This window comes from Puma concolor, chromosome B1 (assembly GCF_028749965.1).
Source record: "Puma concolor isolate L17-30 chromosome B1, mPumCon1.1.hap2, whole genome shotgun sequence".
NCBI lineage: Eukaryota > Metazoa > Chordata > Mammalia > Carnivora > Felidae > Puma > Puma concolor.
In genome coordinates, this window is record NC_141670.1 from 202,532,440 (window position 1) to 202,549,022 (window position 16,583).

Here is a 16,583-nt window from a genome sequence, read left to right on the forward strand (position 1 = left end):
AATAAATATTAAAAAAAATTTTTTTTTAAGGAAAGTGGGTGCCTTAAAAAAAAATCAGGGGGCGCCTGGGTGGCGCAGTCGGTTAAGCGTCCGACTTCAGCCAGGTCACGATCTCGCGGTCCGTGAGTTCGAGCCCCGCGTCAGGCTCTGGGCTGATGGCTCAGAGCCTGGACCCTGTTTCTGATTCTGTGTCTCCCTCTCTCTCTGCCCCTCCCCCATTCATGCTCTGTCTCTCTCTGTCCCAAAAAATAAATAAACGTTGAAAAAAAAATTAAAAAAAAAAAAAATCAGATATTCCAGAATGGAAGCACTTAACAGAGTGTTGGCCCAGTCAGAGTAGTCCCCGCCGGTGTGGCAGCGACAGGTGAGAGCCAAGGTGGTTAATGTTCGTTCCCTGAGCGTCTGTCCTGACATGGAACCAAGAGCGTTACACACGCCATCTGACCTCGTCGTCCCATAACTGAGGACAGGGTCACTGTCGTACTCCAGGTACAGGTGGGGACATGCAGCTCTGAGAGCTGAAGTCACCGTCTAGTGTCACACAGCTAATAAGTTACGGAATCCAGGTCGGTGGTTAAGCCACAGCGTCGGCAGCTAAGAGCTCAGACTCTGAAGTCGGGCGGAAGCGGGTGCCGTGTCCCTCTCTGAGCCCTCACCTCTGCACGCTTCTCTGTAAAATGGGGCTCCCTGGCTGGCGTGAGTGAGGACGGACAGTTCCCTGGCAGGAGCCGGAAAGTGCTGGTTCCTGTGCTCACACACGCGTCTGCCCTGCTCCTGCCGTCTCTGGGTTCTTCTTGGAGACCCGTCTGCCACCAGGGATGCGGGGCCATCAGCCACCCTGGAGAGGGCGTCAGCCTCACTGTGGTGCAGAGGCGGGACGGGGCAGAGGGGGACCCAGATGACCCTCCGTCCTTGCATCCAGGAGGCCGAGCAGAGCTTTGTCTCAGAGCTGGCGGCATTGGCCCGGGTGCCCCTCGCCGAAAGCAGACCGTTCTCAAGCAAGCGCGGCTCGTCAGGTAAGTCGTGGAAGGCGGTGCACAGCAGCGGGAGTATGGGCTCCAGTCCCGTGTCTGCCACTAACCATCTGTGTGGCCTCGGGCACCGTGCTTACCCTCTCCGGGCTTTTGTGTCCTTGCCCGTCAACAAGCGGACTCACTTAGCCCCAGGGCTGCCTTGCTCTCCAGCGTTCAGTACTTTGGATTCTGAGGTCTGCAGCTCACCACCCGGTCCTCTGTGTCCCCGACTTACAGACGGGGGTGATTAGCCCTTGGCCCCCTGCCGGCGGCAACTACTGTGATCTCACAGGTGGTGTAGCCGGATAGAGACAGGGAGGTGTGTGAGAACACAGGGGTCTCTTAAAACAACGCTGCTCTGTCAGGGTCCTTCTGCTTCGGAAGCTCGGGTCAGCTGGGCGTGGCAGAAACCCAGCGGGAGCCTGGCAGCCCTGGGTTCGAATCCCAGCTCCGGCACGTAACAGCTGTGTGAGCTTGGGAAAGCACATCACCTCCCCGGGCCTCAGTTTCCCTACAAGTTAAATGGGTGTAATCGCAGAGAGCACAGAGTGTCTCCTTGGCCGTGGATGTCCTCAGCGGATGCCCGGCTGGGTCGGGGTGAGGCCGAGGGAAGCTGTCATGTGCTTGACGTCACCCAGTGTCTGGGTTTATGTGTCTTCTGCAGAGAGGCCTGTAAGGACGAGAAGGAAGAAGCCCCCACCCCGGGAGAAAGGGAAGCCGGGGGGCCCGACCGACGATGACCCTGCAGCAGGGGGCCACCCCTCGGGATCGCTCAGGTACGGGGGCAGGGGCCGGCTTATTGCCAGTGGATGCGTATTGACCGCTTACAGTCCGGGCAGCAAAACAGGTGCCTTTCTCGGAGGTGTTAGCCACAGGGTCCCAGAAATGATGGACGATGGCGGGAACTGTTGATATGCCTGTCACTGCTACTATTCGTGTCCAGTTTGGCCGGGCCGGCCATGACCTAGTTCTGCGTCCCGCCAGCACCCGGCCTGAACGGTCCCCTTCTTGCCAGACCCCCACTGGCTGCAGACACGTTGGGGTCTGTAGTAGGGTCAGTGCATCCCGGTGCGCCCAGTCATCTGAGTGGGGGGTTGCCTTTACCCCGTGGCCCTCAGGTGATCACCCCCTCCCCCCACCCAACCGAGGGAAACCGGAGGCCGTGTTTGTCTCTGGACAACCCCAGGTAAAGGGGGTGGGGCTGTTTTGAAGGCCTGTCACTGCCTTTTCATCTGATCAGATCGGATGAGTTCTTGCCTCTGGACAGATCTGGACTCACGTTGTGACCACTGCATTGCTTCCTTGTTTTAAGCAGCAAAAGGCTGAACCAGCAGGAGAATGAAGCTGGTGACGGCGAGAGCCCCAGGAAGCCGCTGAAGGAAAGAAGCCATCCGTAGGTTACGGTTTGGGTCGGGGCCGATGTGGAAGATCCAGCCGGAATAATGCCACCTGCCCGCCCCAGCCGGCTGGGACGGGGAGGGCCACCGGGGGGCCGGATGGACAGACGGACAGGCAGAGAAGTGCCTAGAAGGCCCGAGTGAGCGTGGCAGACCCTGCCGCCTGTGGAATGAAAACCCCGTGTCGGAACCCTGCCTGCAGTTTTCTCTTTCTCTTTGGCTTGGAGACGTGGCTGCCTTCCTCGGGGACCTCTTCGGCCCTGGATCTCTGAACCCCACCCCCCACCCCCACCCTGCCTGCCCAGCGTGAGGCTGCCTCCAGCCTCGGGGCCCCCCTGCTCCCCAGACTCTCCATGGAGTTCTGCTGGGAATGCGGGGGTCTCCGGGCGGGGCTGGCGTTTCCTGGCCTGAAGCCTTTTCTCCATCTCTTTATAAAAATTATTAATGTTTATTCATTTTTGAGAGAGACAGAGACAGAGCGTGAGCAGGGGAGAGGCAGAGAGAGAGGGAGGGAGACACAGAATCCGAAGCAGGCTCCAGGCTCCGGGCTGTCAGCAGAGAGCCCGACACGGGGCTGGAACCCACGAACCACGAGATCATGACCTGAGCTGAAGTCAGACACGTACCCAGCTGAGCCACCCAGGCACGTCTTTTTCTCCAGTTCTGTCATCCTTGTTCTCATGTCCCATGAGACGTGTCCCATGCATCTGGCCGCAGGGTTCTCATCTGGACTGATTCCCATGTTTGGCTCAACCAGCAGCTAGTGCCTGGTCACCTTGGAGGTTGTCTCAGGGCCCCAGGACCCTGACACAGACCACGGAATCCCTGACCTGCAGGCCTACGTCACCCACCCTGGGGACCTGAGGCCTGACTGGTACCTAATGACACCTACAGCAGTGTCTTCTGCGGGCGGCCCCACACTCAGCCCTCAGACTTCCCCTGGGAAGGGACAAGCCGTTCTGCCAGATGGCAATTCTCCCTCAGGAGACGTGTTCCCCAGGGGCACTGCTGCTCCCAGTGGGCAGGGACAGTATCCAGGAGCTTCCAGACTGGCCACACTTAAACCACTGCCAGGAGAGGTCTTTCCCACTGGGAATGAAAATTCCTCTTCTCATTGAAATCAGGGATTCTCAAACCCGGCACTGTGGACATTTTGGGTGAGCTAATCCTCTGTTTGGGGTTGGGGGCCGTCCTGTGCCTTGCGGGATGTTTAGGGACATCCCTGGCCTCCACCGACCAGATGCCAGGAGCCCTCCCCAGTTGTGACAACCAGATGTGTTCAGACGTGGCCAGATGTCCCCTGAGTCAAAGTGTGCCAGTACCTGGTGAGCCCAGAACATAGTGGGCTTCGGGAGATTTCTGAACCGTTTGTGGGCTGAATTTTTATTTCTTAAAATCTAAATTAGATTCTGTTAGGAAGGAGTAGCTCTGAGACAGGAGAAGGTCTCCCACGGCAGTTCCCTGGTTGGTTAAGGATGTTCCCCATCAGAGCGCCTAGTCAGCAAGCGGGATTTCCAGAGTTAACCGCCAGCTCCCTCTTGTGGCTGAATAAAGCATTTCATTATTCTGCTGAGTCCCGTGACAGGCGGTGGTTTCCTTCTTGCCGCGTTTTGAGAACGCGGTTTACATAGAAACCACTTTTGTCATGTGGGCCCTCTGCACAGAGGCATTCTGGAGTTGGGAGTGTCTGCTTTGGTAACTTGATTTTGGTAAATCCAGACCCCCCGCCCCTCCCCCCCCCCCCAGCAGCACCGGGATCTCTGAAAGATCGAAGGCCATCTCAGCTTCCGCAGACCTTGCATGAAAGTTATTCTGCTTCACGAGCTTAGCCTCCTCGGCCCAAGGGACTGTGTCACATGCCAGTGCTTCTGGGCTCTTCCTCGGCCCTGCTGCCCCACTACTGTGCTTGGCACAGTTAGGGGCCCGTGATTCCGGAAAGGCTGTGGACTCTCTGTTTTCATCCCATCGCAGACCGACTCTGCCAGCTCCAGCTCTGGGGACGCCCGGGGCCGGGCTGTGCAAACACACAGCACACGCTCCGTGCAGGGAAGACCGAGGACACACCGCGATCCCCCTCCTCCACTGGGTTCCCGTCCCCATGTGCATTATGGGCTGTGGGTTGTTACAGAGATAGGAGGTGGCGCTGGTGGGGACGATGAGTGACGATCCAATGAGAAGACCGTAGATTCCTTCTTTGACACACACCTACCCTCTGGTCTGAGCTCAGCTGTGAGGAGAAAGGCCGTAGATGCTCCGAGCACCTCTCTGGCCAGCCTGGTGTCTGTCCTGTCCTTACCTTGGCTGCTGACCTAGACGCTGCCACAGATGACTCCTAACTGCCCTGCCCCAGCCTCCTGGTCCACACGTTCCAAAAACGCACATCTGACTCACGAGCTTCCGCGGTATTCTTTGCTCTAAGGAGAAAAAGGAAATCTTTAACAAGGACCACGGAACCCTGCGAGGTCCGGTCTCAGCCACGCAGCCTGTCTCCTCTCATGGACTCATACGTGCCCGCCCCTGCCTGCCACTGGGCTTTTGCACAGGACTTTGCTGCTGCCACCCGGAACAGCTCTACCCACCTCCCATCCCCCTTTGCCTCCCGAGTCTGTAATCATCATCCACATCCCAACAGCAGGACTTATGTCTTTAAGAGCCTTCCCTGCACCCCTCTGACGAGACTGGACGCTCCTCTGAGGCCCTTAGCACTGTGTATTTTGCTGCTGGGATGGGGAGGGTAATAAATAGCATCCCTTTCTTTCCCATCCGCATTTGGAACCAGTTGAGATACAGGCAAAGCGGTCAGATGCAGATCTGCCCCTGCAAATGCGCATCATCAGGGCTCACGCTTTGTGCCACAGAGAGTCACGACCACATGAACTTTGGTCCAGAGACCAGCCCCCGGGGGGGGGTGCGGAGATCTGACACTCGGGCTGGGGGAGCAGCCTTCTCCGGTCCACGCGCACTAACCAAAGCGGCCAAGCAAACTCGGGGGCCAGAACGCGTTAGGCAGTGCTGGGGATGTCGGAAAATGGCTGGGGCTTAACGGGCAGGGGGCAAATGGGTATGAGGAGACCTTCGCCGTTCTGTCTCACTTTTTACAGTCCGTGTGCAGCGTGGGTGCAAAAATAGACCAGCCGAGGTAGCGGGGCTAGGCCAGCCCTTATGGGACCCAGAGCCCGCTTAAATTTTAGGAGTTGCCAGCTTGGTGGCTTTACGTTGGTACTTTGAAACTGGCTACAGTGGAAATTAGCAAGCACTGCAGACTGGGGCTCCCAGCCCAGCCCCGTGCTCCACATTTAGCCGTGCCACCTCGGGACCACTGCGTCAGAAGACCCACACACTACGGTCACCTGATTCACAAGAAAGCCACCGCTGCAGCTTAATGAGAGAAGGGATAGTCTTTTCCATTAATGGTGCCGGCTCAATGGGATATCATATGGGAAAATGTGAGTCTTGGGCCCTCCTTTTCCTTAGACACAAGGATTAGCGAACGATGGACTGTATACCTGAACGTGGCAAGATAAAACAAAATTTCTGGAAAGAGACTTAGAAGACAGGGCAGCAGAATAATCCCCCCTCCAAGATGTCCGCATCCTAATTCCCGGAGCCCGGGGCTAGGCGATGACGTGGCAAAGGGGAGCACGAAAGGGAAGCATGTGCCTCACAAGGAATGTTCCAGCACAGCCTCCAAGACTTAAGGCTTGTCTGTCTCGCACCGCCCGGACCCGTGACTGCCGCTCGGACGTGCTGGGGAACGTTGTGTGGGACATTGGGTGGTGGGGAACCTCAGCCGGTTACACAGCTGGACAGCAGCCCCTCCGGGGTCGGCCTTAGAGAGAAGACTTCTGCTTGCGTTTCTGGGTGAGCTGGGGCGGGGGGTGATGGATGCCGGAGACGAAGTGCTCTCCGGAGAGTGGGACGAGTAGCTTTACTTATCTGGAAGTTTCTTTGCTGCCCTTTAATAGTCTGAATGAGCCGAGGCCAAACGTCAAAAGGCCTTACCCTCCATTCTTGACCTTCCGTTATGTAGCCTTGTTTCAAGAAAGTCCACGGCAGGCTGCGAGCCAACACCATGTGGGACCTTAACCAAGGTCCAACAGACCTTGGGGGCAGAGGGAGAATACACTAAAACCAGTAAGTAGATGCAGGACCATCAAAGGCATCCTGCCTTGAACGGTAATAAGGGTTAGAGGTTAGGAGCAAGGAGCTTTGTACTTTGAGCCAAACCGCGTGGGTCCTGGATTTGAATCCTGGCTCTGCCTCTTCCTCCCCGTGTGACCTTGGACATGTCACTGAACCCTCTGGGACTCATCTGTGAAAGGGGGATAGTAATAGAGCCTACCTCACAGAGTACCCAACATGTGGCCAGTGCCACACGAAAGAGCAGACCTAGGCCGGCCGACTAGAGACTATGTCCCCGACATGGCCGCAGAAATTGGTTCCTGCTCAAACCTCAGAACACGCCTCCTCCCCTTAAGTAACTTACCGATTGATGCATTCTTCCGAAGTCTGAGGTGGGAGGAAGGGGAGTGTGAGAGGCGTGGAAAGCGTGAGTAGAAGAGGGAGGGCTTCTCTCAGGTAGGGGCCAGAGGCAGGAGCCCTCAACCCTGTCCAGGCTTAGAATGACCTGGGAGCATTTTACCCCTCCCCAAACCAATTAAATCAGAGTTTCTGGGGATGGTGTTTGATGCTAGGTATTTATATAGCACGGCAAGGCTGACAGCCAATGGTTAATAGGTGACCAGTGAGAAACGTTCTGTATACACTGAGGCCAAACATGTTAGAGACCCTCAGACCCAGTGGTTCTTAAACTTCAGGTGCATCAGAATCTCCTGGAAGACTTGTTCAAACACAGGTTGCTGAGCCCCACCCCCAGAGTTTCTGACTCAGTGGGTCTGTGACCACCAGGCCCAACATTTGCATTTTTAACAAGTTCCAGGTGACGCTGATAATTGCTGATGTGGGACCACACCTCGGCAGCCATTGTTCTAGCCTTCCCCAGCCAGTCGGCTGAGGCCACGACCCTTCCCCAGCCAATCGGCTGAGGCCACGACCCTTCTCCAGCCAATCGGCTGAGGCCACGACCCTTCCCCAGCCAATCGGCTGAGGCCACGACCCTTCTCCAGCCAATCGGCTAAGGCCATGATCCCTATAAAACCTTTGTGCTTTTGAAACTCACTCTCTCTCCCCGGCATCTCACCGCTGCGTCAGTGCAGGTAGGGGATTGAGCTCGAGCTAGCTCAAATAAAGGCTCTTTTGCTTTTGCATCGGACTTGGCTCCCTGGTGGTCTTTGGGGATCATGAATTCTGGGCATAGCACCACACAGATACTGTCTGCATCGTCACCACCACCATCACTCTCATCAATTGTCACCACCACTGTCACTACGACTAAAGGCAAATTGGAACAAGCAATTTGCCTGAGTGTTTCCTTCTCAAGAATGTGCATCCGCTCATGGGACCCGGAGTGAAGAAACGTGATGTTTACGAGGTTGGAACTCCCAGTCTGAGGCAGACCCACAACCTATATGAAGAGAGGGCACCAAGGAGGCTTGGAGACAACGGACGTGTGCTCTCAGCCCGTGTCACAGAAGCCACCCACCACGGCCTCAGGATCTGAGCCCGACCCTCCACACCTCGTGACTGGCTCCCTCTCTTCCCTCCTCTGCTCCCTCGGTGTCTACAGGAGCGAGTCCTGGGAAGCAACCCACACTCCAGTCATCACGAGGAGGGACCACTGGGGCATTTGCACCCAAATGAACAGTCACCCTTCAATGAAAACACACCAGTGGGGCCAACGGGCTGTTTATTTTCTTTATTTTTTTCACAAGCTTTGAATTCAGAAATAAGAGCCACAATAAGTCAGTTGTTAAGTAAAAATGGGGGTGATTACAAAGGAAAACTTTGTACAAAACTTTAAAAATCTGACTGCCCCGTCAACCACCTCGAAGGGACCAGGACCGGGGCAACCGGGAGCAGCCGTCGCCCCACCGTCATCAGCCCTGATGGGGGTGGGGAGACCCCTTTCTGAGTGTGAACCTGGCTAGGCCTGAAGTCGGAGCTGGCTGGAAGGACACACACAGACCAGAAAGACGTCATGGCGAGTCACAAGTGCCACGGAGACCGGAGTTTCTGACACAGGACGTGGATGATGTTTCTCTGAAAGCACTGGAAGGTTCCCCTGCCCCTCTGAGAATTCATAGAAGGTCTCAATGGGGATGGGGTGGGGGAGGGGAGGGGTGGGGCAGGCTTCTTTCTAGTGCGGACTTGGGGTGGGGACGAGTAAGCATCTCCGTGTGAAGAGTTTGGAAGGGCCCCTGGAGGCCTGAGGTCTGGGCATTGTGTCTACATCGGTCCTCGGTGATGTTCCGTCAGACGCACTCACAGACTTGCATACATAATTTAGTAACATGCATCAACTATCCTAGAACAGCTACGAGGGTGCAAAGGAACCACCCAGAGAATCATGGAGCCCGTGGAGTCAGAAGCGGAAGGGACGGTACAAGACGATGCTAGAACCTGGGTTCACTAAGGAGGGCAATGGAGACCCATGATCTGAGGTGGAGTCAGCATGAACACACAACTGTGGGGCAAGGAGTTTCCGAGCAAACACACCACACTAATACCACTTCTTCCTAAACAAAAGAGGAAAGAACGTCATTCAATTTTCCCCCCATCAGTACCAAATAAAACCGCGGGTTTCCCAACCCCTGGCGGGGAAAGGGATTGACAGTATTCCTGGAACGCTTCACTGGCTCATCCACTCGTCCGCCTTCAACCGAGGCTGGTGATGTTGGAGCGGCCACCAGGGGGCGCCACGATGCGGTGGCCGGTGCGCCTGGGGTTGTTGTCATCTATCTGGGCACCTGAAAGAGACAGAGCCAACCGCTCCAGACCGGTTCCCAGGGCCGCTCCTGAGAGCTGGGATGCTGAGCCCTCATTGTGACATCCCTCCATCCGCTCGACCCTCTGGGACTCAGTCCAGGCTCACCTCTGGGAAGGCTCCCAACCTCCACGGGGTTCACTGCCCTCTCCTCTGTGCCCCCTCCGGCCCTGGGGTCACCCTCTTGCACCCTCTGAGCACCTTGTGCTATTTCTTGCCTGGCTTCGTGCTCTTGAGACAGGTGGGCAAGCACTTACTGAGTGCCTACTGTGTGCAGGCACACACTTGGTGCTTTAACATATGTGCTTGCACTTAGGGTATACAACGAACGATACTGTGAAGTGTGGGGGGGTGGCTACCCCAACTTTCTAGATGAGGAATTTGAGGCTCAGGTCATGCATCTTGGGGGGCAAAGTTGGAGGACGGGTAAGCCGGGATTCCAGCCCCAACTGGTTGGTCCCCAAAGCTCCAGCTTCTACAGGAGTCAGAGCAGCACACAGCAGTGCCCGATACGTCAAACGCATTTTATGTACGACATGCATGGGAGTGGATGCATGTGCATTTTCAAAAGAAATTTAAAAAAAAAAATTTTTTTTTTCAACGTTTATTTATTTTTAGGACAGAGAGAGACAGGGCATGAACGGGGGGAGGGGCAGAGAGAGAGGGAGACACAGAATCGGAAACAGGCTCCAGGCTCCGAGCCATCAGCCCAGAGCCTGACGCGGGGCTTGAACTCACGGACCGCGAGATTGTGACCTGGCTGAAGTCGGACGCTTAACCGACTGCGCCACCCAGGCGCCCCTCAAAAGAAATTTTTTTAACAGTTATTCATTTTTGAGAGTGAGAGAGACAGAGCATGAGTGGGGGAGGGGCAGAGAGAGGGAGACACGGAATCCAAAGCAGGCTCCAGGCTCCGAGCTGTCAGCACGGAGCCCGACGCGGGGCTTGGACCCACAAGCTGGGAGATCATGACCTGAGCCGGAGTCGGACGCTTAACCAACTGAGCCACCCAGGCGCCCCTGGACGCATGTGCATTTATGTGTGTGAACTACTTAGAGCTGGATTTATCCACCTGATTTGCAATGGGCAGACCTCCATGGAGAAGGGGCATCAGGTTTTGTTTTAAATCTGCAAAGCCGACCGTTCCAATTTTATGCATTCCCTTGCAGTTAAAGATTTAACGTTCCAGCACCAAGCCCAGTGCCTGATGCTCAATAAATACGTATTCAGTGAATTACTAGTGACGGACAGACAATGCTGAAAGGAGGGATGGCATGAGAGGGCCCTGGGGTCCAGTCAGGAGACAGGTTCCAGTACAAGTCATGTCTGAAACCCAGGTAATTTGGAATCAGACCCAACCTCCCTTGGCCTCACTTCCTTTTGTCCCAGATTCAGAAATCGGATGGAGTGCTCAACACCAGTTTCCCTCATAATCATCTCCACCCTGCTGGTTACCTGTCAGCTACTTCAAAAACACCTGTTGGACAAAAGGACACTCATGCAGGAAATCATGCCACATCTCTACAAAGTAGCATCATGCAGATTATTTAAAAGGCATCTGCGAAGTCATTCCTGATGTCCGAGAGCACCTATGGTGTTGATAGCAAATGAAATCACACGTCGACCTGCCACGAGGCCGGCCGGGGCAGTTCTGTGGGTCTCGGAGAGGACTCTGCCGACCCGGGGCACTGGTGGCCTTGGGGCCCTTCCACCAGACTTTTCGTTTCGTTGTTTTGCTAGTTCTGAAAGGGAGGGATTTTCCCTCTGTATTTGGCGGCAATTGTGAATTGCACAACTTTCGAAGAGAGGTCCGGTTTGCAGACTCCACGTAGCCCCACCCAGTGGCTTGTCCTGGCATTGCGTCCACTCCCTAATTCTGTTGACTGAGCATCAGAGAAGCTATTTGAGCTGTGTCTCCGGTTCATTTGTGGAAACAATACTAGTTGTCTTTAAAGACCGGAACCGCACTCAGCGTGTGAGAAGCTCTTGCATGAAGGCTCACAGAAAGTGAGATGAGCTGGACTAGGGACCCCGCCCAACTTCTGTCCCCCATTGCGTAATCACTGAGACAGACACTCCTTGGATGGATGGCAGGTTGTCACCCCCACGGTTGAAACGGATGTTCGTCTTTCTCTCGGCCCCTTCGACTCGCTTGCTGAGCATATCAGCTTTTCTGTTTAACTGTCCTTCCCTCCTGTTAGACCACAGTCTGCCAACTACAGACCATGGACAAATGGCCACCACCTGCTTTTGTATTGTTCAGGAGCGAAGAATAGTTTTGTATGGTTGTTTTATTTATTTTTTTTACACTGTTCAATGGTTGCATTTGAAATGGCTGCTTAATAGACTATCCTAAACTTTGCCCCTCGGCTCACAAAACCTCGAATGTTTACTCTCTGGTCCTTTCAGAAGAAGTCTGCTGACCCCTGGACCAGACTGGGGGCTGCCCAGCTGTGCCCAACTCCTCACCATACTCCTAGGACGCAGCCCCGTGTGTAACACACGCTAACGCCTCAGATACTCTGGGGGACAAGATTCCAGTTCGATGTTCCCAGCGTGTGCGTGTCTGCCCGCACGTGGCGAGCTGATGACATTGTAGCGTCTACTGGGTCTGAGGGACGCGTTCAGCTTCCAGGGTAAGCTTCTGCTTCAGGATGAGCTCTGAGCTCAGGGCCAATTTGGGGGCAGACCCCCTCTGCTTTCTGACCTCCCCCAGCCCGCTCTGGCACCCCGGGAGGGAAGGGGAAGGGTTCCCTCGCCCGCTCCCTGCTTCCTCATCTAGCCCCCGACAGGGCTGTTTCAGCAGGAGTGTGGGCCCCTGGGAAGCGGGGAGCCTCTTACCTGATAAACTGAAGTTGGACTGGTGGAGGTTTCTGATGGGCGGGGGCTGGTGTTTGGAGGGCGAGGACTTGGCAGACGGGGCAGGGGTTGCATATTTGGGCGTGGCTGGCACCTCATACACAGGACCGTCATACATGCCCCTGGGAACACCTTGCAACCCAGAAACCTAAACAGAGGGAGGCGAGGGGGGTTGGTGGGCAGGATTCACCTGCCACTTCCCATTCGGGCAGGCCGGAGCCCTGCAGCTGGACAGTGACCGGAGGTCACCTCGGGGAAACACACACACACACGTACACGTGTGCACACACACTCCATAAGCATGCACCCACTTACTCCACATACACACGTGCACACACACAGCCTCATGCAGGACCCCAAGCCCATTTTCAAGAGGAAACACTTTCCCTGACACACCCCACTGTCCCCCTCAAGGGCCAGTGAATCATCTGTGGTCCTGAGCCCAAGACAAGGATTGGGGGCAGCTAGTTTATCGGGGACGGGATTCCAGAAAGGAGGAGGAAGAGAGAAAGGTGGGGTGATGGGGCCACCTCTGAGGGCAGCCGGCTCAGGGAGGCTGAGAAGAGAACACGTTCACTGACCCTCTGGGGGGCCAAGCATGGGCCACGGTCTCCATCCCCGCAGGCTGAGTGCTGCCCCCGGGAGAGCCCTATGTCCCTGACTACCGGGTCTGGCCACCGTTCTGTTCTACTCTTCACTGTACCTGCTTCCTGCACCTCGGGGACTTCTCCCAGTTCCAGCTGGCTCCAGGCCTGCCTCCCTGCCCCCCCCAAGCCCTTCAGTGACCCCCCCCCCCAGGTCAGCTCAGCCAGAGACATGTTCTGGGACAGGTTCTGTGCCTCACCTAATGTGGCTCCTGTCCTCTGCCCCAGCATGTGAGGGGGCCCGGACTTCTGGCCACTGCGGATGATGGCCTGGCATAGATCCCAGGCACCTGCTCTTACAGACGTGGCCACTAAGCACAGGCATCGGTCCAAACCAGTTTAGAGGGAATGCATCTGGCCAAGGTGTATCTGCGCCCCTCCGTGGGTGTCCAGCCGGGAATTTACACAAGTCTCCTCATCCCTAACAGCCTGCTGTGGTCACTTGGCCACCGCGGCTTTCCACGGCCATTTCTCAGATCTGACTGGCTTCCTCCCCACGCCCATTCTTTCCCCACTGGACACGCGACGTCTGTGTCATTTGGAATCTCGGACCCGGGGTGCCACACCCTACGCGACATGGAAAGACCTCGAGCATCATAATGTAGGCCTGGGGGTCTGGGGGGGCCAGGAGGTTTCTGGGCTTTTCCATTAACACTGGGGGCAGTGGCGGTGCCGTTTGTGAAGCACAAGAAGAGTGGGACCACCCACAGGTGGGCACACACACACACACACACGCATACACATACCTCTACGCACACACGTGCGTGCACACACATATACACATACACACATTCATGCAAGTATATCTACGCACACACACGTGCACATATATACACACATACACACAAGCTGGCCTTTCCAGCAAACATCAGCCACCAAGCAGGTGGTCACGGTGACAGGAGGGACCTGATTAGGGAAGACGATGGGCCACAGTGGCAGTTTAGCCAAAGTGTGAGCGGCTCCCTCCTCCGAGCTGGACCAGAGAAGGGATGGGGCCGCTCCACACCTCCGACAGGGCCTCCCGCATCCCTGCCACGACTCTTCAAGTAGAGCGGGACAGGGGGACACAGAACGGAAGGGCGGGGAAGCAAGGAGAACAGAGGGAAGACCTGAAGAGCGTCCAGACACAGTTCTGCCGTCCCCCGAGTATGCTGGGGGCGGGGGGGGGGGGGAGGGGGGTGTCGACTTTTACCAGAAGGGCAATGCCTAAGGGTTTCGGCTTTCCCAGCTGTGTGACGCTGGCCTGTCCGATGCTCGAGCACCGGGAAGTCTCGACACCTCAAAGAGCTGGTGGCGAGGGCCCTGAGAGGACGTGGGATGTGTACCCCAAAGCGGCACGGTCCATGTTATTCCCGCCCCCTCCTCCCCACCCCACGGGTGCACACCCCTTCACAGTCTGCAAAACCCCGAGACCTCCCCTCCGGCCCCGAGACACAGGGGGGGGGGGGCGGAGAGCCCACCTGACACGAGAGGAAAAGGAGGCCCCCGCGGCTGTGACTCGTGAACGCGGCGCGTGCCAGACCCCAGACCCACTGACCTTGCTCCTGATCCTGACACGCTGGTAGAGATACTCGGGGAAAGGCTTCCGCGGGATGAAGCGGCCCATGCCCTTGTTGACGTTGATGTTGCCGTCCTCGAAGACGATCTTGCCCTGGCTGATGACCACCAGCGGGGAGCCGTGGCACTCCATGCCCTCGAAGATGTTGTACTCCACGGCCTGCACAGCAAGAGACGTGACCGGGCCCTTCCGGCTCTCCATCCGGGCGGGGACATCCCTCAAGTCCCCACAGGGGCACCTCGCAGCCCTTGCCCTCTGAAAACCTCCTCTTTGGGGCTGTGTGGCATTCCACTCCACAGGCTTGCGCCGGCATAACCAGCCCTCGCCATGGGCGTTTAGATCGCGGGTGGCTTTGTACAACCCAACTGAAGTCTGGGGCATCACGAACGTGAACGGGGACCCCTGATGTCAGGCACTGTGGTTGCTCAGACTACAAACAAGACATTTTTGTGTCTTTTTAAAAAATGTCTCCTTGGGGCGCCTGGGTGGCTCAGTCGGTTAAGCGGCCGGCTTTGGCTCAGGTCATGATTTCGCGGTCCGTGAGTTCGAGCCCCGCATCGGGCTCTGTGCTGACAGCTCAGAGCCTGGAGCCTGTTTCAGGTTCTGTGTCTCCCTCTCTCTGACCCTCCCCCGTTCACGCTCTGTCTCTCTCTGTCTCAAAAATAAATGTTAAAAAAAAAATTAAAAAAATATCTCCTTTAAAATTTTTTTTATTTTTATTTATTTTGAGAGAGAGAGAGAGAGGGAGCCCGCCCAAGCTGGGGAGGGGCAGAGAGAGAAGAAGACACAGAATCCGAAACAGGCTCCAGGCTCCGAGCTTTCGGCACAGAGCCTGACGTGTGGCTCGAACCCACAAACTGTTGAGATCATGACCTGAGCCGAAGTCGGATGTTTATCCGACGGAACTCCCCGGGCGCCCCACGGTCACTTTTATTTTTAATTCCTTTCTCCCTTCCTTTAATTTGAAAGACAAAACGTGTTCTCAAAAATACACACCGTTTTCATAACTCCGAAAGGGAATGTAACCACCTCTAGCCGACTGCTTTTTATTATTTAAAAAGTAGGTCATTATATAGGGTGAGAGAAAACTCAAAAGGCGCAAACGATATTTGATTTTAAAAAGTAGGTCTCTTGGGGCGCCTGAGTGGCGCAGTCGGTTAAGCATCCGACTTCAGCCAGGTCACGATCTCGCGGTCCGAGAGTTCGAGCCCCGCGTCGGGCTCTGGGCTGATGGCTCAGAGCCTGGAGCCTGTTTCCGATTCTGTGTCTCCCTCTTTCTCTGCCCCTCCCCCGTTCATGCTCTGTCTCTCTCTGTCCCAAAAATAAACAAAAAACGTTGAAAAAAAAATAAAAATAAAATAAAAAGTAGGTCTCTCTTCTACCTCCGACCGAGACATCTGCCCTAAAGAGATTCTTCTGTGTCACAGATGTTTTCTGTCTCGACACGGCAAGAGCACTCTCTGTGCAGCTGGCTTTCACCTGAATTTTTCTCTGGAGCTCAGGGACTGTTGCCTATCAGCAAAGGTACGTGCTTTAAAAATATGTTCAACACTCTTTAAACTGCTGCACCGTGTCCCCTCGCAGGGGTGTATTATCGTTTATTCATCTGATTCCCAGGGATGGAACACTGGGTTGTTTCCCTGCGTTTTGCTAAAACCCCTACTGGACCACCCTTCTGTGGGGTCCACACCGGCATGTGTGAACCTTTCCAGAGATGGAGTGTGGGGCCAAGGAGTCAATGGATTTTCACTTTGATAGATCCGTCCTCCCAAAAGGCAGCACCAGTCTCCACTCCCAACAAAACTCTGTGAGCTCGCCTGCCTCCCGCGGTCTGACCCCATCTGCGTCCCCTCAGCCGCCAGGGTCTCCGTCACTGCACAGGTCAGAAACAGCATCTTACTCTTGAGGTTTGCATTTGGTTAACTGTGGGGCTGGGTCTGTTATTAAAGACCTAGAAGTCGTCTGTGTATTTCTTCTTGCATAATTGTGTTTTTGCACAGCGTTCTATTCATTAGGCTCTTGGTATTTTTCTTACTGGTTTCTAAGGACGCTTTTTTTAAAGTTAGTTTATTTATTCTGAGAGAGAGAGAGAGAGAGAGCAAGCAGGGGAGGAGCAGAGAGAGAGGGAGAGAGAATCCCACGCAGGCTCTACGCTGTCAACATGGATGGGCTCTGATTCACGAACCATGAGATCATGACCTGAGCTGAAATGAAGAGTCGGGTGGTTCA

At 55.4% G+C, this 16,583-nt stretch overlaps 2 protein-coding genes across 8 annotated transcripts in view; one reads left to right on the forward strand and one right to left on the reverse strand.

The window, feature by feature from the left end:
- The window catches only part of EVC (EvC ciliary complex subunit 1), a 73,913-nt gene extending 71,313 nt beyond the window's left edge, over window positions 1-2,600 (forward strand). For 5 of the 6 annotated variants that reach the window (XM_025921645.2, XM_086705480.1, XM_086705481.1 and 2 more), the window contains 3 exons: window positions 923-1,016; window positions 1,678-1,789; window positions 2,326-2,600. In XM_025921645.2, the coding sequence (XP_025777430.2) occupies window positions 923-1,016; window positions 1,678-1,789; window positions 2,326-2,410 (291 nt within the window). In that variant the 3' untranslated portion in view covers window positions 2,411-2,600. The remainder of the gene's footprint in view (window positions 1-922; window positions 1,017-1,677; window positions 1,790-2,325) is intronic. The other variant, XM_086705479.1, reaches the window with a different exon arrangement.
- Window positions 2,601-8,210: 5,610 nt separating this feature from the next.
- Window positions 8,211-16,583, reverse strand: part of CRMP1 (collapsin response mediator protein 1) — a 78,976-nt gene continuing 70,603 nt past the window's right edge. For both annotated transcript variants that reach the window (XM_086705485.1, XM_086705486.1), the window contains exons 12-14: window positions 14,334-14,513; window positions 12,135-12,300; window positions 8,211-9,276 (exon numbers count right to left, since the gene is read on the reverse strand). In XM_086705485.1, the coding sequence (XP_086561611.1) occupies window positions 9,185-9,276; window positions 12,135-12,300; window positions 14,334-14,513 (438 nt within the window). In that variant the 3' untranslated portion in view covers window positions 8,211-9,184. The remainder of the gene's footprint in view (window positions 9,277-12,134; window positions 12,301-14,333; window positions 14,514-16,583) is intronic.